This window comes from Phascolarctos cinereus, unplaced genomic scaffold (assembly GCF_003287225.1).
Source record: "Phascolarctos cinereus isolate Bilbo 61053 unplaced genomic scaffold, phaCin_HiC Scaffold_5;HRSCAF=322, whole genome shotgun sequence".
In the NCBI taxonomy this organism is placed as follows: domain Eukaryota; kingdom Metazoa; phylum Chordata; class Mammalia; order Diprotodontia; family Phascolarctidae; genus Phascolarctos; species Phascolarctos cinereus.
The window spans coordinates 36718993-36743345 of NW_027555958.1; the positions used below are offsets into that span (position 1 = coordinate 36718993).

Consider the following 24353-nt stretch of genomic DNA (forward strand, 5'->3'; position numbering starts at 1 on the left):
TTTTGCTTAACAAATTCGGGTTGATGGACATTGGTGAGGGGCACGGGCAATGCCAAATTTAGCTTTGTCCTCACACTCCAAACACGTGCCTCTCCTGCCCCTCATTCTCTGCCCAAGGTATGGACTTGGGCAGAAGTGGGAGAATTTGCAAAAGCCTCATTAATCTTAAACCCAGAACGAAAAGAGCCTTGGAAATCCTCCAGTCCAGTCCCCCTCTGTGCCCTGGCCTGTCGTCCTGAAACAGCAGAGCTAGATGACCCTAGCTTTGAAGTCCCTACTATGTATCAGGCACCATGCTAAGTGCTGGAAGCAATCTAGACTCATACTGAGCTTCCATTCCAATGGGGGCCACGTCAAATCCAAAGACAAGTACATATAAAATAGGGAATAAAAAGTATTGGGTAAATTTGGGAGGGAGAATGCTTGACCTAGAAGTCGAGGCAGCAACTGCAGAGGGAAAAGCCAATGCCAAGGCCTTCAAATTGCAGGGAGGGTCAGAGAGGTCCAGATAGGGCCTGGATGAGTGGAGGAGGAATGTCCAATGCGGCCAAGGGATGACTAGCTTTCAAAGCTACATTAGTTAGCCTTCTTTGGAGTTGAGTGCTACTAGCCCCTTTTCTCCTTAACCCCACACTTTCCCCACTCCCAGTGCATCCTACTGTAGGCTGGGCAGCCCAACCAGTACAAATCACCAGGGGCTTTCTCTCCCTGTGCTCTCCTTCCTGTCCTGACCCAGACTATAGGCTGTGATCTTCAGCTGCTACTAGACCCACAAGATGGGGGCTGAGAGGAATCACCCCACACAGCACTATTCAGACAGCAGTTCTCTGAGCAAGTAGAAAAGTCCTTTGCACCAGACATGAGGCTTGTGGCTTTTAGCTAACTGACTCTAATCTCACCTCTCCACACTATCATCCACTCCCACTGTATCAATTATCACCACAGTATCAATTATCAACAATTCCCCAATCTGTTTATTGAAGCCAAATCTCTCCCCTGGAGTTTGAATCTCGTATTTACAAATGCCTACCTGGATGTCCCACAGACTTTTTTTTTTTTGGTGAGGCAATTGGGGTTAAGTAACTTGCCCAGGGTCACACAGCTGTGAGTATCATGTATCTGAGGCTGAATGTGAACCCAAGTCCTCCTGACTCCAGGGCCAGTTCTCCATCCACTGTTCCACCTAGCTGCCCTCCAGACTTTTAACATTCCAAAAATGTCCCCTTCCTCACAAATTCCCTATTTCAGAATCTGAGATGGAAGGACCTTCAAATGTAATCCAGTACAACCCTGAAGCAAGAATTGCCTCTCCAACATTTCTAACAATTAATTAGAATTCTAGTTGGGATTGAAAACCTATGATAACGGGGAGTTCACTACCTCTTGTCCATTCCAGAATTAGATAGCTCTAGAATCTCTAAGAAAATTGTCAAACTTATTAGTTCTATGATGTTGGGCAAGTCATTCAGACTCCCTCAACCTCAGTTCCCTAATCTATAAAATGGCGACAATGATAGCAACTGTCTCCTGGGGTAGTTGTGAAGATCAGGTGAAATAATACAGAAGAGCTTTGTAATCCATAAAGCATTCTACGATGTTGCTGTTGTTTAGTTGTGCCTGATTCTTCATGACCCCATTTGGGATTTTCTTGGCAAAGCAACTGGAGTGTTTGACATTTCCTTCTCCAGTTCATTTTACACATGAGGAACAGAAGCAAACAGGGTGAAGTGACTTGTCCAGGGTCACACACTGGGAAGTGTCTGAAGCCAGATTGGCACTCAAGAAGATGAGTCTTCCTGATTTCAGGCCTGGTGCTGTATCCATTGCACTACCTACCTGCCCTTAAGGCACTATATAAATGCTAGCTATTATATCTAGACCTTTAGTGGAAATTAAATAGCCATTGTTTTTCGTCAGATGATACCTGAAAAATCCAGATTCATCTGTCCCAACAGTTCAAGTGAACCAGCCTTTGTCATATTATGTAAAACCATGTAAGAGTTTATAACTGTTCTAATAAATGTATCAGTCAAAGACAAAAAAAAAAAAAGAAAATTGTCAAAAGTCAAAATCTGCCTTCTCGATTTCCAAACATTACTTAATTCTGCCCTCTGAGGCCAGGCAGAACAAGTCTGATACTTCTTCCACAAGATAGCCCCCCAAATACTTGAAGACTGTTATCATGTCCCATTCCACTACTACCCCTCCCAGCCTTCTCTTCTCCATGGTAAATGTTCCTCCCACAACCATCTTTCCATTTACTAGGCTCCAAATCTCAAGCTTGCTTCTTTAAGCCCAGCTCCAAACTTCACCACCACCACTTTTCCCAGTCCTACAGCTCCAAGATCTTTTGCAACATTCTATGTGTACAATTTGTCCTTGGTATACCCACAGTGTTTCTTTGCTGTTCTTTAAGTAATTTCTAATCTTGATTCTTCAGAGACTGGTATTTCATTGGCTCATGGCCAAGTAACACAGATGGTTAATATTCGTTGAACTGGTTTGCTAAAGCACAAGGATCCCCTGCCCTAAAATTGTGCCTTCTTCTAGGTCTGTAATATTTTATGCTTTCCTAAGTATTTTAAAAAGATAGAACACCCAAGAGTGTGCCTTCTCCTCCTCCCTCCACTAAGCTTCATGAGCTCAAATACACTTTGGGTGCTTTTCAGAAAAGAAATGTTCTTGTGGCCTTTCAAAACATAAACAAAACCCAGAAGGGACAGGACTGAAGCGACAAGAGAACAAAACTTATTCCCTCAACTCCTGACCCCCAATATAAATCTGGAAGGAAAGAAGAATGTCGTTCCGATTTTGTCAGCTCTGAAAAAGGGCAGTGGAGTAGAAAAGGTTTGTTTCTGTTCCAGATGGACAACAGCCTTCACTAACTCTCTCCTCCAGATCAAAGATGCCAAATGGGAATTCCAGCAGAATCAGACAGCAGAGTTCGATATTCACTGTGAATCAAAGGCAGACATCTCTGTACAAATAAATGATAGATCTACCTAGAATGTAAATCCACCACAGGGGTTTCTTAGAGTCCACAAGTCCAGCTGCTGGCTCTTCCTACAACTGGCCAATCTGGAGAAAAGTGTATTTGGCCACAAACTCCTCCACCAGTTCACCCTGCAGCATCTTCATGGCTCTCCAATGGATCTGCCCACAGTTCTCTGGTTTGCCACAAGGGTGGTTCAACTCCTCCTTGATGTAATCCAACCACAGGTCTTAAAAGAAGAAAAATCAGTCACACTAGTGCATGCACCCCACTCCCTGGCATGCTGCCCCAGCAATAACCAAGCCTCTGGCCTTCACCAGACCCAAGAGTTCTGGAGGCCAGAAGAGCTCAGGTCACTCGTAAAAAATGATGGGTATTCTGATAACAGCACGTTACTATAATTGGTTTCCTTTATAAAGTCCTATGTGTTTTAGGCATTTTTTTAAAAATATGACTCTGAGAAGGGGCTCATAGGCTTCACCAGACTGATAGATAGCCCAAGGGATCTAGGACACAGAAGAAAATGAATACAAACCTACCCCTCTCCACAGATAAGGCCCAGATTCCAAAAATATGTTTACAGGGGAGTCAGTAACCCCATCTCCCCCCATACACATACTTCCAACAGAAAAAAGGTTCATCACCTGAATTCACAGAACCAAACTCTCTCAAGGCTCTCTCATAGTATTCTCTTAAGTTCAACATCTTACAGGTTTCCTGACAAAAGAAGTGGACAGGAGAGCTCAGGACACAGGGCAATCCTTCAGCGGCCTGATTCAGCATCACATATTTTCCAAGAAAAGAAGCTCTCTCTTCTGGTTACCCTAAATGCCAATTACTTCATCTTAAGCTTGCTTCCTTCTGTTATTTCTCAAGAGAAGCTGATACAAGCCTGTCCTACCCTCATCCCTCTCTCAGCTCTGGGGTTGTTTTCCATGTTTTTCCGGGTAGGGAGAGCCTGCCTTCCTAGCACAGTGACCCTAACAACCCGTTGGTGCTTTTACATGCAAATCCAATTACAGTTTAGATTAGATTCAGCCGGGAAACTTCTGCACCGTAAACAGAACCCACTTATTTTATGGACAAGCAAAGTGTCGTCCATAGAAGTTCTCCCAAAGCCAGGCCTTGGCTCTCATGGTTTTCTCTTCTGATTCTTCACTTTGTTGGTCATACCTGCTAAGTGGTCCGCACTGCAGAGGGGCAGGCCAGGGGACTCCAGGATCCAAAGTTTGCTAAGCCTCTTTCTTAATCCCCCCCCCCTTCCCCACTTCCACTCCCACCCCACCCCCACGTAGCTGGAGGCCTCTCAAAATAATTAGGAAACAGTGATCGATGCCCCCACTCACTTACCTGCTCCTTTTCAATCTGGATCATCCTCTTGAAGAACTGAACTGAAAATGGGCGGTTTTCTCGTAAACTACAGAGAAGAAATGTTTTACTTTTCCCACATGCCTATTACTGTGGAAGAACCCCATAGTGAACAAGGCCCATGCATGAGGTAGCAGCAAGTTAGGCTCACTAGATGAGCTCTGGACTCACGCCCAACCACCACCAACACTGACTGCCAGTGTTTTAAGTGGGCAATGACTTCTCTTTGTCATCATTCACTTTGTTTCACCACCCTAGGCCCCTCTTCCTTATACCCCTCGTTTCTGTTTCAAGAACCAACTTTAAAATTACTCATTTTGGACCTAGATTTGTTTTGGGTTTTTAGCAGAATTTTACAAAAAATCTAGTCTATCAGTCACAACTGCCAGTCATGAGCCTGTAGCATCAGCCTGCAGAACCATGGCCCAAATTTGTCTCTACCACATATTGCATGACAAGGCCCAAAAAGTCACAAGTCATCTTTTTCAAGAGCAGATGTGACAGAGAATTCCAAAGTTTGGCAAAGAGGAGAAGGGCCAAGCCAGTGACAGGACAGACACCATGGGGCACCTGCAGGGACAGTTTGTCTAACCTGATAAAGACTTTTTTTGCCTTCTTGTGGCCGCCGGTCCGATAAGCCCAATCAAGGTATTTCTCTTTCATGATCACAGAGTCAGCAGGGACAGTAGCAAGGAGAGATTTCTGCCACATGGAAGAAATCAGAAACAATCTACATAAGGAAAATTCACAGAAATGTCACCCCCAAGCCAACCCACTGGAGAGCTGGAGGCTTCAAACCATGCCTTCTAAGGCAGCCACAGAATGAGTTTGTTTGCCAGTGACTGAATCAAAGAATGAAAAATAGTCTGTCAGGCACTTGCTGAGCACTGGGGATACAAGAGAAAAAGTCAAATGGCCCCTACTCTCAAGGAGCTCACCCTCTACTTGGGCAGATTCAGCTGCAGACCCATGGAAAGGCCCAGGAGTCCTGAGACGAGGGACAGGGCAGACAGGGCAGGCCCAGGGGCCTCAGAGAGCCCAGCTACAACTCTACCCCCATGAGAACTGCCTGGGGCAGCAACCCCACTCCACCTGTGATGGCCAAAGAATGGGAAGCAACTGGTACATCTATCGAACGGTGGGAAATGAGCTGAAGGCATTACTAATGTATATTCGTGTACAAAGAGACTGTCGTGATTCCTCAAAAATCAAATGTGGCCAACACCAGGAGATGGGGAGGCTACTTCTACAATGTGAGGTAAAGCCAGGTCAACAGAACCCGAACCATCCTGACACACATACACATACCATATACCATATGCACATATACACAAGCATGCATGCAACATAGACATGTGCATGCATGTATGGATGCATATACATATACACGCATATACACACGTGCATGCACACATGCACATACGTGATGTGTACGTACACACACACACACACACACACATATTACTCCTCCCTTGCTTCAGGTTCACTGGGCTGGTTCAGCTTCACTAAGTGTGAAGGTTTTTACCTAAGGTTTGATTTCCAGGGCCCTAAATCTTAAGCCAGAAGAGACCTCAGAGGAGTTAAACAAGGCCCAGCAGAGTGCAAATGGCCAGTCAGCCAGGGAGTTAAGGCCCGGAGAAGGGATCTGAACCCAGGCCCAGGCTCTCCCCACTTTTCTGCCCTGCCCTGATGATACTAAGCTTGTGACAAGTGCAGAAGCAGGAGAAAGAAGAGCCGGCCGAGAGCCGTCAGGGACCTCCCCCAGGCCCACCTGGAAGAGGGCTTCGGTGTCTGCTTCACTGTGGGCCCCTTCGCTCCACTCTACCCACAAACTCCACAATGGCAAACAATCCTGCAAACAAAAAACAAACTGAGAAGAGCTGAGCTGCTGGCTGTGAGCTGCAAACTACAGGCACTCCAGGACCAGTAATGAGCCAATCAACAAGCATCTGTTAAGCGCCTACAATGTGCCAGGGAAACAGTCCCTGCACAGAGGGAGCTGATGATCTGCCACCTGTGAGGCACCCTGGGGTGACAGCCAGTTTCTAGGGAAAGGACAGCTTCAAGGAACCCCACCCCAGCCCACTGCAGGCAATGCCAGCCGTACGTGTGCAGAAAGCACAGCCCCAGGACCCTGGGGGCGGCAGGATTCACTGACCTTGGCCCTCAGGTGCTGAATGGCTTCCTCAAAACGCTCATTGACCTCACTGCTCTCCAACCTGATCAGCACCTGCAGCTGCAGCTGCCACCTGGGGGCCGAGTCCGGGCAGCAGTCCGTCATGGCCAGGGCCGCTCCCAGAGCAACCTCAGTGAGGCCCAGGCCCAGCAACAAGTCAAGCTACACAAAATAAAAGAACACTGGAGCTGTAATCCCGGTCAGCTCCTCAGTGTCCACAGTGAAAGACCGGAGGGAGGTCCAAAACCTCTCCCTACACCTGAGCAACCTCAACTGGGGTGGCCACCAGCAGGCAAAGTCAGGTGGGAGGGTCTCCTCCTCTCTCAACTCTTGTCTATTCTTTGTAGGAGGTGAATAAACATAACCAAAAAATGAGAGACATGGTGAGAAAGGAACAGGGGACCCTGGAAAGTCTCAGACTGGGAAGACAGCTTACTGAGGAATAAACTGTACTAGAACCATGGACCCTCCCCCTCCAAAAAAACCCCAGATATGCCTGAGAAGCAGCATAGGCGAGTGACCAGTGCTGTATCTGCAAGGCGAGACCACCCAGGAGCCCAGCCGCAGGAGCCCAGACAGGGGCCTGGCAGACCAGGGAGATGAGGATACCTGCAGCAGCCCCTCCCTGCTCACCCCCCATCCTGGGCTGCTATGAGGCTCCAAGCAGAGGGCCTATGTAAACCATCTTGCAAATGTGGAAGGGCCAAACCTGGCAGGGCCGGGCAGGGGGCAGAGGGCTCGCTCTGGAGTCAATCCAGCTCTGCCACTCCCCTGTGGAAACTTGGGGGAATCCCTTCATCTCTCTGGGTTAAGACTCCTCGGGGGCAGCTGAGATGGCCTCAAAGGCTCCTGTCACCTCAGCCCCCTCCAATGGCAGAAGTCTGGTCAGTTACACACCTCTACTCTATCCAGTGGAAACCCTACCGATCATACTGTACACAAATTACTGCTTCCAAATAAATATATTACCACCACATCGATGAATCAGGACTGCCCCAGAGAGGGTGGGGAAGCAGACCCCTGGGTGACAGGATCTCAGGAGCTGGTCTGTGAGCAGTGCAGTGGTTCCCTGGGTCTCAGTTCCCCGCCCCCACCCCATCTCTCTTCTGCAGTGGCAACAGAGGAATGGAAATTTAGGGAGTTTCCATCTTTTGGGGGAGCGGCTGAATAAACGATGGTACGCCATGTACTGAAATAAGTGTGCGGTAAGAAATGACAGAAGAGCCAGGTGCAGAAAAGCCTGCCAAGACTTGTGTGAACGGAGGCAGAGCGAAGGGGAGAAAACCAGAACAATAACACCGGGAAGACAGACAATGGAAGATTCAGGACCCCTGACAAACGCCCGTGTCCAACCAAGACCCTGGAGAAGCGATGCAGAGGAAGCCTCGCTGCCCACCCCGGACAGAGCTGAGACTCAGAACTGCTCCTGGATGTGGCCAGGCCAGCAGTGCCTTTTGTCAAACTGAGAATGTTTGTTATAGAGAGGAGGAGACAAAATGTATGTTTAAGTGAAAAAATAAAATAAAAACGTACTTTAAAAAAGAGCAAAAATTGCTGCAGCCGAAACAGTCCTCATCCTGCGATGCCACTGGCGAGGAGTCGCTGCTGAAGGCTGCTGGCCTTCAAAGGGCCCATCCCCCCCCGACCCCCAAGGAGAACCAAGAGCCCACAAGAAAGCGGCCACGCAGGGCTCTGACAGAACTCACCGCCCAAGAGAACAACATTAGCCCACCACCTTACCCACTGCTGGTACAGGTCTTCAGACAGCAGCCTGGCTTCATGAGCCCTCTTGAACACATCCATGGCCCGCTCCTGCCTCTGAAATCACAAAGGGCCCAGAGTCCATCACGAAATCCTGGTGAAAGGGCCCTTGAAAGGACCTTGAATAGGAGCGTTTTACAATACTCCTGACAATTCAGGAAAGGAGGCTACTGTTCCCCAATGGTGAAACTGCAGTGGAAATAGAGGGGGAATATAACACAGCTAAAGGGATGGATAGATAGACAGATGGATGGATAGACAGACATTCACTGAGCCCTTACCAGGCACTTTGCTAAGCACTGGGAATAAAAATAAAAAGAAGTAATACAGTTCCCCCAGGCCTCAAGATGTCAACATCCTAATGGGGAGCAGTAAACTAAGAAAAGGGAGCTGGACATGTGTTGGTGCGGCACGAAAAAGGCCTAGAAATGTGGTAGAAGCCTGGGGCCTGGTGAGCCAGAGCCAGAGCTGGCCCGTGACAGCCTGGGGTGACTCCAGAGGCACAGAGATGATGACAGTCCTAGGATCCAAGATCGCACAAGCACCACCAGAGTCAGAGCTGCAGGGGACTCCACAACTACCTCTGGCAAGGCCCAGGAACGCTGCATGACTCGCAGGGGCAGAGGCATCCTGGAAAACAATTTGAGACTGCACCCCCAACACTAATCATCCGAATTCATCTGCACACCTTGACCCAGCAGTACCACTACGAGGCCTCCACCTCGGAAAAGGAGACAAGTATATGACTATTTACAGTAGCTCTATCTGTGACACAAAGAACCTGAAAACAAGGGGCTGCTCATCAACTGGCAAACGGTTGGATAAATGATGGCCTATGAACATGATGGAATTCTTATTACCCTGTAAAAAATGGAGGGAATGATTTAAGAAAAACCCAGGAAGATTTCTGAACTGATGCAAAGTGAAGTGAGCAGAACCAGGACGACTACCAGAATGACACCACCACTGTAAAGACAAACAAGTCTGAAGGACTTGAGAACTCTGGCCCACACAATGACCAGCCCCCACATCAAAGGATCCATGATGAAGCATCCTGTCCACCTCCTGACAGGGGATGGGCCCAAGGTGCAGACTGAGTTACAGACTGCTGGATGAGGCCAACATTGCAATGTTTTGTTTGACTATGCATGCTAGTTGTAAGGGACTTTCCTTTTTTTCCCCCAATGGAAGAGGTGGGAAAGGAGAAAAAATTGATTTTTGGTTGAAAAAAATTTCTTTTAAAAATAAAGGCTAAATGAATTCTAAAAAAAAAAAAATAAGAATTTAACACGAATGATCTTGACCCAGACAGTAAGAGTTTTTAAATTATGTTGATCTGCAGAAAATCAAACCTTATTTAAGGCTCTGAGAAAAGGGTTACGAAATGGGTGGCCAATTCTCAAAGGTGGGTTTTCCCTGGGCACCCATGGGTCCACAGGCTGCCCCCTGATCACGTGATATGATCTGCGCCTTACCTTCTCTCTTAGCTCCTTGTTATTCGTTTTCCTATTAAATCGCTCCAAGCAGAAGGTGACATAACACTTCCACATGGCCTCTGTAAAGTCAGAAAGAACATCACACATGACAACAACTTTTGTTTTGTTTTTTTAAGTGGGTCAAAGGTGGCAGAACTTCTAACTGACCCATGGCGGGACACAAGTCAGAAGCATCTTTGGCACTGGCTTAGTTCCGTCTGGTTGAAACCCCGAGGGCTTCAGGGTTGAGATTTTAACCTTATTTTGTTTGTTTGGTTTTGCTGCTAGTTATTATCTACAGAAAATGCACTTCATTCATTCGTTTGTTTGTTTTAAAAGAAAAAGACAGACGAGTAATCGGTGAGACCAGATCCTCATTCCAACCACAGCTGCTACTTTTTGGCAAAGGGAAATGTAAGCTCTTGCTACCTCAAAGCAGCCCATCACCCAGGTTCATGGGCTAGGAAGCGAGACATCCCAGCAACTGCAGAATCAGGCTGAGGCAACACCACGGGGTAAGAAATTCTATTCAATACTTAACCACAGAGCATTACCAAGGAAAACAAAGAAAAATGAAAGGTCTTTTCCAATGTATTTTTTAAAAAATGCCTATGGTAGGGGCAGCTAAGTGGCACAGTAGATAGTGCTCCAACCTTGGAGTCAGGAGGACCGGGGTTCAAATCTGACCTCAGACACTTGACACTAGCTGTGTGACCCTGGGCAAGTCACTTAACCCTGACTGCCTCACCAAAACACAAAGCAAAAAAAAAATGCCTATGGTAAAAAGTAGAATTTTACCCACAATCCTTTCCCAAACAAGGCTACCATCATTACTACTGACATTACTCTGTGAGCAAAATTTCCTCAGGTGCACCAGAGCCATTCCAGACAGTGTGAGTGGGGAGAAGGGAGAAAGGGCGACAGGAGAAGAGGAGAGGGTAGGGAAGACTAAAAGGAAGGGAGGGAGGAAGGAGGCCAGAACCAGAGCGGTTTGTCTGCTGCTTCTTAATTCATTCGGTTCCTTCTGCTTTGTTAAATGTTATGTTTCATATAAGATTTTACCCCTGACTGTATTGCATACATTTGATTCTTTTTGTTGAATTATTTGTTCCTCCTAACATATGCACTAGGAGAGATTCAGCGGATAGCAACCAGGGAGACCTGGGGTCAGGTCTTGCCTTGATGCCCACTGGCAGAAAGACCCTGGACAAGTCACCAAACCTCAGTGGCTGGGCTGAAGCCATGAAAGGAGATTCTGCAAGGGGAGTTCCCATGAAAATGAAGTATCACTGGTGTCTAGACCAGGAGTGGGCGATTCCAAATGTAACACCTGTCCTCAGCTTGGGAGCCACAGAAAAGCAGAAGGCAAGTTTGTTGGGATATGCTGTGCACCATGCTCATCAAGGAGGAAGATGGAGTAATAACAGAAAACGTTTAAAACCTCACAGCCTTAGCATGGCAGATTTGGAGCCACAGAGTTTCAACATCATCATTTTACAGATGGGGAAACTGAGGCCCACTGCGGGTGGAGTGACTTGCCCAGGATGACCCAGCCAGTGAGCGAGTGGCAGATGGAGAACAGGGTTGGCATGACTCTCTGTGGGAGGTCAAACCCATTTCAGGCACAGATCGCAGGATTTATTTCTTGACTGCAGCCAGGAAGACAAACCTGTGGCCAGAGAGCTCACGGCCTCCTCGTAGACAGCACAGCAGCGCTCCTCCCTGCGGGCCACTTCCGCGGCTTTCCCTTGTTTGGACGCGAGTTCTCCAAGTGGCTGAGACTCCAGCTCCAGCTCTCGCCGAGCCACAAAATCCCAGGTGAGGGGGTCTCCAGCATGCAGAACCTGTAGGCTGGAACAAAGAGATTCCTCCCACCTGCCCTGTCCTAGGGAAGCCAGGGAAAAGGAGCTCAGCTGACCTGACTGCGGTCAGCACCCCAGCAGACCTTTGTAACAACCTCAGAACCATGGCCACAGGCAGAAACCTAGGGTCCCCTGGAAGGGGCACTCAAGCCACAGTGCAAATTCAGGCTTCTAGAATGAACTATGTCAATGGACCTAGGCAGAGGAAGGGAATTAGCATTTATGTTTGTTTGTATTTTGGTTTTAGGCAATTGGGGTTAAGTGACTTGCCCAGGGTGACACAGCTAGTAAGTGTCAAGTGTTTGGTCTGAGGCTGGATTTGAACTCAGGTCCTCCTGACTTCAGGGCCAGCACTCTAGGAATGAGAATTTATGTAGCACCTACGTGCTACGTGCCAGGCACCGTGCTGAAGGCCTTACAAACGTTATCTCATTTGATCTTCACAACAACCCCAAAAGATAGATGTTGGTATGATCCCCATTTTACAGTTGAGGAAACTGAGGCAAACAGAGGTTTATCAACTTGTCCTGGGTTTCACAGCTAGTTCCTGATTCCAAGTCCAGTGCTTTATCCACTATGTATTGCAGTAAGAAGACCTGGGTTCAAATTCCAGCTCTGGCCCTTACTAGCTACATAATTCAGGGCAAGCAGCATAACTTCTGTGCCTCCGTTTCCCCACCTCTAAAACTAACATCTCATGCTTCAATTTCCTCGGAGTTGGATCTGACATCTCCACTCCCTTCTGACTCTGAATCTATGATGCTGTGGACACTTATTGGGCACCTGCTACTTAAACAGGCGATGCTGCTCGCGCTGCCATCATTGAATGGGTCTCAGTGGAGGGGACCATTCACAGCCTCTGCGGCAGGAGCAGCAGCAAGCCTCATCAGCGCTGCTCTGCCCAGGCTGGAGAACCCCTCCCATCCAGGCTGCCCCCACCGCCCTCCCGCCACACCACTCAGGACTCTCACCAGGAAGCTGAGCCCTCCCAACACAGACGACTTCCAAGGAAGGAATCGCTCCTCCTCCCTCTCCTCATCCCGGTGGGTGGGCATCTCGTTTTTACATCCCCACCAGTCCCCACACCAGGCTCCCTCGCTCCCCATCTCAGGGACATTCCTCAGAACAGTCACAGAGGATGAGCGCATCCAAGCTGAGCTTTGGACTGGCTGGGCCATCCTGGCAGCACCAGAGTGTCCACGCTGGACAGGAGGTCAGCTTCCTCCCACGTCTCCTCTCTGGAACCAGCGTGCCCATTACACCTTCACAGACCTCACTTCCCACTGGTTTGCTGACGTCTCTCCTGGCCCAGTGTCTACAGTGCAGGACTTGGTGTGAGGAAGACCCAAGTGTGAATCCTGCCTCAGATACTTTCTGGTTTTGTGACCCCGGGAAAACCACTTAACCTTTGTGTGCCTCAGTGTCCTCATCTGTAAAATGGAGATGATCAGAGCCCCACTTCCCAAGATCAGCGTGAATATGAAATGAAATAAGGTATGAAATGAAATGAAAGGACTGTGAACCACAAAGCTCTCTGTAAATGCCAGTGGTGATAATGATGACGATGATGATGATGATGATGCTTGCTTCCTCTAGAACTACACGCCCCAAAAACAGCCACCCGCAACACGTCTCCACCTCCTGCCTCCACTTACTGGTCATAAATCTCTTTCTGAAGATCTCCAGCAAAAGTGAATAACTTTGCAATTGAAAGTAACGAAAGATGAAATTCAGCACCTAAAATAAAGACGGCAGAAAAGGGATCAATGTCAACACATCTGCAGAGCAAGGAATATCCGTTCCCCGCTGGGCTTCGGACGTTCTGCTGACTTTCAGCTTGTCTAGGTCTTCAGTCCTTTGGTGGCATCCCACCCCAAGCCATCCACTTCATCCGAGTCCTCCACCCCATGGTGCATGGCACAGTCCAGCACTAGGCACTCGCTAAATACCAGGTGAATGTTTAAGTGGGTGCCAATGGAGTTAAGCATTTTCTGAGCACGACAGGGCTCATTCTGTCTCAGGAGAGACCCAAACTCTAAGCACGAGCCTCCACACTAGCTGCTGGGCTGCTTTCGCTTCTCCTGTATGTCATAACAATCAAACGGTCCCTGCTCCCCTCTAGAGTAGGAGGCGTACCTTTGATCTTACTCACAGCTTCTTTATAAACAATCCGTGCCAAGCCACCACTTAGGATTTCTTCTGGAAAATCGAGTTCTTCCTAAAGAGTGTCAGAAACCCAAACGCGTGAGCACCAAAGCACAGCAGGAGAAACTTCGACAGTACGTCGGAGGCCTGGCTTCTAACTAGCCAGGGAAACCTAGGGAGATCCAAACTTCTCGGGCCTTAGTTTCCTCAGCTGTAACACAAGAAGGCTGGACTAGATGGTCCCTAAAACTCATACTGAAAATGGTTCCTGTCTCTGATCTGTTTATTGTGAGGACAGGACAAACAGTGAAAGCTGGACAGAGTGCATTTTAATCCACCTCATCTCATCCCTTCAACTCTTTAAAATAAAAAGAAATTAAAAGAGGTTTCAGGGAATCTCACTTTAGTCAGTCTTTCCTGAGTGATTTCATTTTTTGTTTGGGCTTTTCTAAAAAGTACTTGATAAACTTTACTTCTCTTCCAGTTATATTTTTCAATCACCTCTCAATATAGTCTCCCCCACACCCCAGTACTAGAACCTTTAGTCCCCTTTTCAGAAAACTTCAGTGATTTCTACTGGGCTGCTGACATGTTTTCTTATCACAACCATTGTTAAAACCAGTTGTGCTGACATCTCTCTTCTGCGTTGGGAACTTTCTAAGTCCACTAATAATCTCGGCTCTGTGGCACCAGCAGGACAAGAGACCTCCACCCCCCCCCCCACCACATCCCCAGGGACGCATCTGACTCTCAAATAGGAACAAAGGCCCCCACCTGCACAGGTTAAGGATCTTACCAAATCCATTTTTGCTTGTTCAAACTCCTGCTTCTCTTTCCTCTGCTTCTCAGCATGCATTAGCTCCATCCTAAAATACTAAAGATGGGGCAAGAGATAACTTTGGGGGGAAAAAACTACTTTTCCCCTTCCCCTGAAAACTGGGCAAAAACAGCACCCCACGATGGCCAAGGTGGAAATGGGTAAACAGAGAATCAAAGCGACCAGTTTCCTGGAGGCAGCAAAGACCTCTCCATCACTTACCTCTTAGACTCGATCATCTAAAAACGGAGGTGATACTGACCACAGAATCTCCCTCACGGGGCGCTTGTGAGGATCAGATGAAATGAGGTGCACAAAGTGCACTGCAACCCTCAGTCAGCCATGATGTTATCACTGCATTATACAATAATCATAGGGCTAAATCCATACTTTACTTCTACCATAAAATAAACTGTTAGCATTTCTCTTGTGCTTTGCTCTCAAAGACAATACTACAGCTTAACGTGCCTGCCAGTTACCTACAGAAATACTAGGTTTTAAAAGCCCAACGAGAACAAACAAAGCCAGATGTGGACCCTCAGACAGGCCCAGGAGAGAACAAAGAACAAAAGCCCCGGTTCTTGCCTTTGCTGGTTAACTGCCTTCGTTAAATGCTAAACAAAGGTTTTGTGTGGCAGGTATTCCAGATTTCAATAGGCCTACTTGGTTTCGTTCAGAGTTAAGTTTGTAATTAAAACACGTGTTAACAATAATAACAGCAGAAGAATTACCAAATTATGTCGGAGGCCCTCAGGAAAAGGTGGTTCTGATGTCATCATAACTAAATGGCATAGTAACTACAATAGGGCTGTGACTGCTATGAGGCCTTTAAGATGGAGACCAAAAATACCCTTCCCTTTGAGGCCAAGGGGTTGGAAAGCCATTCATGAACGGACCCACGCTGGCTGGAGCACTCACCGAGCCTCCAGGACAGCCTGAATTCCTGCTTTGTCAGCCTCAATTCCCCAAAGAACTCTAGCATGCATTCATTAAGTGAATGCCTGGCTGTCCACTTCCTAGGAACCCTGAAAGAAGAAATCACAAGCAAAGCAGGGTGTGGTTCCAAGAAGAGGGAAGAGAAAGGAAGGGAGGAGCTCAAGAAGGAAAGAGGAAAAGAGCAGAGGGGGGAAGGAGGGGATGAAGGTCATCATGCTCTCCTGCCACAGAGAGGTAGGCCTGAGCTCCCAGGCCCTCAGAGCTGTACGGCAGGACCGCTCACATCTCTGCCCTGCCCTGGGGTCAGCACCAGCTCTTCTGTCTCCAATTCAGTCCTGATTCAGGCTCTCCTGAGATCTTTTTTTTCCCTCACTAGACTCCAATATAAAGCAGAGGTCCTTAACCTAGGGCCCAGAAACTTGGTTTTTGTTTTTTTGATCAACTGGCCTCCTTGGTAATCCTACGCAGTGCCCTGCTACACCTCAGGGTTGGGTTTTTTGCTGCTGTTGCTTTTTAAGAAAAGGCTCCATTTTCAGAGTGCGACTATATCCAGAATAATACTACCCACCTAATTTAACTGGCAACATTAAAATGGAAGAGACTCTGCCACTGCCTGATCCCCAGCTGAGGCATACTTACTTCTTGATAAAGTTTGGGAGACTCTGGGTGGAAACGCAGCGCCCGCAGAAAGAGATGCCTGGCGCTTTCCGAAGAGAGGCGATCCTCCATTTCCCATTTGGCTGCCATGATCCACAAGGCTGTCCGGAGACAGGAAAAAAAGCAAACCAGATTCCTTTGCTGATAATCAACGGCTATCCCAAACCCAGCAAGAACTCGATTTAAATCCTTTCATTGTTTATTGAACTCTTAGCAGAGTTCAATACTAATTAAGCCAGCCATCAAGTTGAAAAACAAATTCTCTGCCTAAAACAAAATGCTGTTCTTTAAAATCTGGGTCAGTCATTTTCCCTGCCCTTTAAACCCTATCGGACTGTCTCAAGAAGCAGCTGAGAGTCCAACAGGGATCCCTCCAAAATCTGACCACCTTACATTTATTTGCCTACCATTGTTAAAGTAAAGTCCTTGGAGGTGGCTAAGGTAGGCCAGGCCTCCTTCCCACACTATCCAAGTTGAGCCACAGAGCTCCACCAGGCCCCCCAGCCTCCCCCTAAATGTTCTTAAAATAGCTAAGCCTTTATAAACCAGCATGTAAAAAGAGTCCCAATCCACCATACCTGGTTTGTTTGGATGAATGGCCAACAAGGAAGAGAATATTTTACTAATTTGGGTCTTGTTATTCTGTAAGAGATAAGAAAAAAGTCTGCTTTAAGTGCAAAGAATTATCACTCCTCAGTCTAGGCCAGATCAGCCCTTCACTTACTGAGGCCCCAGGACACAGGAGGCACTCACAATGAGGCCTCAGCCCAATTCTCTTCTGCCGGACTCCTGGGGGCCAGGATCCCAGAGCAGTCACAATGAAACTAGAACTAAAGGTTATCTAACCACACTAATTCCAATGACAAAACAAGGCCATAAGTAATAATGGACATATACACAGCCCAAGTGTGCAAAGCACTTTACACATACACAGGATCCCCAAAGTCTTACTGCCATTTTAAACTATCAAAACTTTAAACTGCCCTAAGACTTTTGGGACAGCCTATGTTATATCGTGTCCTACTCCAAATAACTCTGAGAGATAAGTGCTATTATTACCTCCATTTTACAGATGGAGAAACTGAGGCTGAGAGGATAAACGACTTGATAAACAACTTGTCACAAAGAAAGGTGTCTGAGGTGGAATTCTATTGTCTTCCACGGTCCAAACATCCTAAAGCAAATCAAAGTTACATTCCAATTTCCTGACCTTCATTTGTAGCAGGGTTCTTAACCTTTCCTGCACGTGGATTCCTTTGGCAACAGTCTAGGGTACCCTATGGACCCCTTTCTCAGTCATGTTTTAAATGCATAAAATGAAATGACAGAATGACAAAGAGAACCAATGATATTGAAATATAGCCATCAAAACATCTTTAAAACCTAATCTCACAAACTCCAAGATAAAATTCTGACTTATACCAAAAAAAAAGATATTTTTATGACTCACTTGGAAATCCATCCACTAGAGAGAACTAAGGCTCGCATTTAAGATGCAGGAGATAGGTCCTCCGATAGGTCCTTGTCCCTTCTTTAAATCTATTCCCAAATTCTGTGCCCACCTTTTATGGGGGGGGGTAGTGCTGCTGTGTACGGTAGGGCAAAGAGCAGCAGGCTTAGTGGTCTAGTCTCTGCTTTGGCACTAAGCAGCCATGGCAAGCTGGACAAGTCACTTACCCTCTCACCTCATGGAAGCTTTCCCATCTGTAAATTGAGATAATTACACCTCCTACTACCCACCTCACAAGGCCCGAGGAGGAAAAGTGCCCTATCAAGGTGGACCATGAAAATTCAACAAATATTGTGTCCCACAGAGAGCCGTTTAGCCCACACCCCTCCATGTTCTAGAAGAAGAATCTGCATCTGATCCTGGCCATGCAGCCTGCCCAGCACAGTGAGCTCTGCTCACAAGATGTGCGGCTTGTTTCTTGAACTAAGTGACAGTCATTTCTTCCCAACCTTCAGTGAAAATCATGGGGCTCTGCAATCAAATCACATGTATGGCTTGGGGGTAGGGAGACACTGTCCAAAAGGAATGAAAGGTAAGGAAATAAAGGAGAGGGAGGGGGGGAAAAGTAAACCCCTCATACTCACCCATTTCTTACAAAAGGCTACGTGAGAAAGCCAGAGCTGAATATCTTCCTATAGGAAACACATAACAGAAACCACATTCTTTATCGGTATTTCATATAGTCACAATAAACAAATTTTAAACCTCTTAATCTTTTGTTTTTATATCCTCTTCATTTCCAAATATATCCCTACCCGTGCCCTAATCAAAAAGCCAATCCTCAAAGACAGAAAGATGGACCGTTACCTTCTTTTGCATCATTTCGGGGGAGGGGGGAGGAGCAGGTAATGACCACTCATTAACTACAAATCCCTCAGACACAAGCGTGATGCTCACTTTTCTTTTTATTCTCCTGAGCAGAAGGTAACACCGTACAGTAGAGAAAGCTCTAAATCCAGGCTGAGAGGACATGGGTTCCAGTCCTACCTCTGCCCTGCCCCTAACTAACTGAGGCAAGTCCCTGGGGGAAATCCCTTCCCCTCTATGTAAAGGGATCAGCTCTGAGGCGAAACTGCCCCCTACTCAGAACTGACTCTGAACAGACTGTACAAAGACTTAGGCTGGAAGGGGCCTCGGAGGCTCCTACGGAGCAGGGAGCGGCAGGCCCAGGGAGGGGTCACAAAGGGGGTCAGTGGCAAGCACAGCCCCAGCGATTCCACTGGCAGGCCTCGGGTGGCTTCACCAAACTGTCAGAGCCGGAAAGGACTAAGAGATCAGGCATCCAAACCCTCATTTCACGGAGCAGGGAACCCAGGGCTAGGGACAGAAGGGGATCGGCCAAAGTCACACCAAGGTCGTGGCAAAAGGCCCTCGAATTCAGCTCTCCTGACTGCCACAAAGAGCACTGACCCTACCAGCCTTCCCCTCACTGGCTCATGGTTTCTCACACAACAGCTGACACACCAAAGCCATTCACTGTCCCACTTCTAGAAATCTGCAAGGGATGGGGCAGCTGGGTGGCGCAGTGGATAGAGCACTGGCCCTGGAGTCAGGAGGACCTGAGTTCAAATCCGGCCTCAGACACATAATACTTCCTAGCTATGTGACTCTGGGCAAGTCACTTAACACCAACTGCCTCACAAAAAAAAAAAGAAATCTGCAAGGGAGAAGTCAGGGTCTGTCTTCCCCCAGCCCATTCCTCTTCCCTCTCCATCCCCTAACCCAGTGGATGATAAATAAAAAGAGAAGGAAACGTAGCCAGTCTATTTTCAGAAAACACCAAAAATGTGCCTAGATATGAGAAGGAATCACCCCACAGGTGCTAACGTGAAGAACACCACCAGGCAGCCGGTACACAAATCCTGGCACCCTTGGGTGGGTTTTTAAAACTCAGGCCATTGCTTTACAAGCAGTGCCACCTCCCACCATCCACAAAGCCCCAAACCCGCTGACCTTCCATTTGGCTGTGGCTCGACGGAAGAGGTTCTGTATTCTGTGCACAATCGAAAACTCGATCTCCTCCTTCTTAAATACGTATCCAGTACGCTGAGGACCAAAAGACAAAGCCTCAACCTCCGGGTGGACCCCACAGCCCCACCATCGGCCCAACACCAGCTCTGAAGGGGATTCTACTGCTCCCTAATCTCTCAGAGCCCACACCACCTCTCCTCCTCACCCCAACTTCAACTACTGGGATTAACAGCCTCCCCTGATTAGGCACAGGTCCAACCACGTCACTGCCCTGATTGAAATCTTCACCCTACAGCCTCTGGCTCTGCCTTGCTCAACCTTTTGGGTAGCATGGACCCTAGAAGCCTCTTTCTCAGCACCTTCTGCGTATATGCTCCCCCTCTGCCCCCCCCCCCGCTCCCCTAGTAAGCTCCTTGCAGGAAGGACTTGTTTCCTTTGTGACCCTATGTCCCCAGCCCCTAGCACAGAGCCTTGTACACAGTAGGCACTTAATTTAATATCTGTTGAACTGAGTGGACAGAATTAAAAATGGACATTGGTGGGCTTAAGAAACTTCCCAACATCTGGCCCCAGAAACAGCTTGTCCCACTGGCAGCCCAGCCCTGCCCCACCAGGGGCAACTCTAGATTTGAACAGACCATGTTTGCTGCTCAGCAAACATCAAGCAAACTGAACCAAATGTGGTAGGCCCCCTTTCTGTGTGCCCCATCTAGTAAACCAAGCCCCCTCTGTCCATAGCTAGTTGGATGCCCCACCAGCTCTTGGCTGTCCAGAGGCCAAAGGAACCACCACCTCACTCACATCTGCCCTGATTCAACACTGCCAACACTTACAGGTCAAGAGGAATAATTTAACACACCCGTGGCAGGGGAGAAGTAAAATCATCAGCATTAACTCCTACAGTGTTTACAGCCCCAAAGCACCAAAACCAAACATTACTTGGTGCCCACTGAAGGCTCACAGAGCGCAGCACAGCCAAGAGCCGGCCCCTCCCAACGTCTAGTTGGCTGGGGGCAAGCTGCCGAAGAGCATGTTACATTTTGTTGTTGTTTCCTCCCCCAACCCTGGAAATTCATTTACTTACTGCTCTTCTCTTCTTGATCAGTTCCAGAAGATTGATTTCATACTACAGGGAAGAAGACAACATGCCATGTCAGAATATACACAGAGAGAAGAGGAATAACAGAAAAATTCTGAACTTTCAAGATTAAAAAAAAAACTTTAAAAAAAAGGAGCTAGTTGAAGAGCTAAAAGCTATGGACAAGGTCTAGCAGCTACAAAAATCATGGCATATGGTAATCAAGGATGACTGACTGTCAAGTGTGCAATTTACAGCAATAATAATTCTCAGCAAGACCAGGAATTCAGCAGACTGCACCTGGTGCTAAATATACGTCTAGAAATTGACTCAAACAGAATCAGCGGGCTCCCTCTACAACTGGCCCATTTAGTCAGCACTTCTAACGTCAAGGAAGCTGGTTCTGACTACAACCATGACTAAGAATCAAAAGGTACCTCAAAGGGAGGTAGCTCGGCCTTCCCAACCCATTCCAAACCCCCTGGCTTCTGACTGTGCCCAGAGGCCTGAGCCCCCTCCCCAAGGAGCCCATTTTACCAAAAGAGAGCTCATGGGGAAGAAAGTTCATGGAGATCCAGAACCTGCCTCCAGGTCACCTCCACCTGCTGATCCTAGGCCTGCCACAGAGAAGAAACTGAAACCTAGGGAACTTGAAGCACTTTGTAAGGCCATAGACCTAGCAAGTGTCTGAGGCAGGATTTGAACCCACGTGCTCTGACACCAGAGCCAGTGTTCATTCATTCCTGCAGCCCACAGTGTATCCCTCCCAAGTTTTCTTCTCTCCAAGGCTCCTGAACCCTCAAACAGTATTTCATATGACAATTTCTAGATCTTTAATCCTTTCATTCGTCTGGATTTGTTTCACATGGCTGGTGCCCTTTCAAAATGTGCAGCCTAGGATTGAATTTTATTAAATGCCTTACTGAAAATAAGAGATACTAAATCTTTATTCCCCAGATCTACCCTTCTTGAAGCCCCACCAAAAAAGGAAATAATTTTAGGTGGCCATGACACATTCTCAATGAAAGTATATGCTGACTATCTGCTATCAACGTTTCCTTTTCTAAATGTTCCAAGTTAGGTATTTAAAAATCCATTCTACAAAAGTAGGCATCAATGCCAAGTTCACCCATTCATTAGTTAGGTGAAAAAGGAATAAAATTGCAGGGAATAAACAATCCACTCACTTGGATATAATTGATAAAGTCTTCCTTAAAAAGAGCTCTTCTTTGTACTTTGTATTCTAGAGCTGAGGCCTTCTTAATGACAGCCCTGAGAAAATAAAACAGCTTAAAATAAACCCCTGAAAAGCAGAGACTACATAAGCAGCTATGCTTTTTTAAACCCAAGCCACATTTCAAAATGTTTTAAAACCACAATACAGCAACAGTTAAACCATCCGAAGCTCCTCAGGCAACACAAGGCAAAAAATGAACTTAAGGCTTAGTGCAGCTAGATCTCTCCTCCCTCTAGCCCACCCTCCATTCACTGCCAGTATCTTGCTAAAACTCAGGTCTAACCACACATTACCTCCTTACCCAATAAACTGCAGTGGCCCCCTACTACCTCCAGGATTAAATACATAATTCTGTTGAGCTTTTAAAGCCCTGCACAACAAGGCCCCTTCCTATCTTTCCAGTCTTCTTTACTCAACTCTCTTCCACTTACTGGTCCTCACACAACACTCCCATGGCCCAGCTCCATGTCTCTTACTGGCTGTTCCCCGTGCCTGAAATGCTCTCCCACCTCCTGATCTGCAACACTTAACTCAGGGACTGACACACAGTAGGTGCTAAATAAATGCCTGTTTACTGACTGACCTCCACCTAAGCTACCCTGTTTTCCTTCAAGTCTCAACTCAAATCCCACCGTTTTCAGGAGGCATTTTCTGGTACTCCCTCCCACTTGGCTAGTATCTTCCCTCCAAGACTGTCTCCCATATACACCATATTAATTGTCTGCACGTTGTCTCCTATGTTAGAATGTAAGCTCCTTGAGGGCAGGGGTTGTTTATGCCTCTTTGTATCTATTACCAGTCCTTAGCACAGTGCCTGGCATATAATAGACATTTAATAAGATGCTTTATATGTCCTTTCTATATGCAATTTGTACATAGTTGTCTGCATACTGTCTCCTCCATTTGACTTTAAGCACCTTGAACAGCAGACACTGCTTCTATCTTTCTTTGTATCTATTACCACTGCTTAGCACAATGCCCGCACACAGCAGGCACTCGCCAAATGTTTTCTGTATTCCTTTTCTATATCTCATTTGCACATGGTTGCTTGCATACTGTCCCGTGAGACTGTAATGTCCCTGAGAACCTTTCTTTATATCTACTCCCAGTGCTTAGCACAATGACTGGAATACAACTGGGGCTTAGTAAGTGCTTGGTGATTTTGAGGATAAAGATGATGACGACAGACAGCATCCTCGAGGTACCAAGAGCATCTCCATCCCTCCCTCCCGGCGGGGTAAGCAATGCTCCCTTTAGCCTGTAGGTGGAGCCAGAAGGCTCGCTGACTAATCACCCATTCCAGACACTGAGCCTTCCCGCCGGCTTCAAGACTGGCCTCCCGGACACTAAGGGGCGGCGTCACACAAGGGACCCGACAAGCCAGGTGCTCCACCAGCAGAAGGAGCAGTGTGGAACACCTGGGGGCAGGCGAACAGGATGCCTGGGGCGCCCACTGCCCAAGCCAAGTAGTGCCCGCGCGCGGAGCCTCCACGAAGCAAGGACGCCGCCCACGCCATCTGCCCCTGCGAGGAGCAAACGTTACGTCGGCCGCCGCACGTGGTCCGCCTCCCGCGTCCGCCGCTCCCTCGGGACACCACCCCCCAAACCCGCGGCGAACTCACTTAATCTCCTTGCGCGTGAAAAGCCCGACCCGCTCCAGCTGCAGCAGCTCCGGGAGTCGGTCCTCTATATGCTGCTCGATGATCTCCGCCATGGTCTCGGCTCCGGGCTGAGTGGAGTAAAGCAGCACCGGAACCGGCGCGCATGCGCAGACCCTCTGCCGGAAATGTTTTCCAACCTTTACCCTCCGACCTGCCGGGCGAGCACGTGGTTCGTCGCTTACCCGCCCCCCGCAGGCGATTCCAGGCTCGCTTGCTACAGAGCGGGTTGTTTTTGCCGCTATAGCTTGGCGGAAGTCCGTAGGCGCAGGGGAGGGGCATTCTGCGGAGGGGGCGGGACTTGTGAGACTAGGCGCAGGCGCAAAGAGAAGAAGAGAAGGCATGCTTAGCTGGAGAAACAAAGTTTAAAAGTCCCGTTCAATGCTCACGGACCAATCAATCTGCAGCATTTTTTTAAAACTTTTTTATTAATTTTTATTTTTTCAGTTAACAAGCGCTTTCAACTTTTACTTGTTTCAATTGAAAGATTTTTTAAAAGTATTTTTTATTTAAGGAGCATCAATTTTTAAATTTTTTTCACTTAAGCATTTTTTATACTTCTGTTTTTCCAAATAAAAACTTTTAAATTTTTTTCAATTAACAAGATTTAATTTTAACTTTTTTCTTTCTACTTAAACTTTTTTATACTTATAACTTTTTAACTTATTTCAATTAACAAGCATTTATTTTCAAACTTATTTTTTAAATTA

General features: G+C 47.4%; 1 protein-coding gene across 1 annotated transcript; it reads right to left on the reverse strand.

Moving 5' to 3' along the window:
• Positions 1 to 947: 947 nt before the first annotated feature.
• On the reverse strand, positions 948 to 23774 carry UTP6 (UTP6 small subunit processome component). Its single transcript, XM_020963324.2, has 19 exons — positions 23608 to 23774; positions 21936 to 22020; positions 20755 to 20796; positions 19653 to 19745; positions 18284 to 18331; positions 16768 to 16831; positions 16172 to 16290; positions 14576 to 14653; positions 13771 to 13852; positions 13290 to 13371; positions 11442 to 11623; positions 9773 to 9852; positions 8277 to 8354; positions 6519 to 6698; positions 6132 to 6212; positions 4953 to 5062; positions 4343 to 4409; positions 3637 to 3709; positions 948 to 3221 (listed from the first exon to the last, which is right to left on the reverse strand). Exons 1-19 carry the CDS (start codon positions 23697 to 23699, stop codon positions 3064 to 3066), a joined length of 1794 nt encoding a protein of 597 aa, XP_020818983.1. The 5' UTR covers positions 23700 to 23774; the 3' UTR covers positions 948 to 3063.
• Between the last annotated feature and the right edge of the window lie 579 nt (positions 23775 to 24353).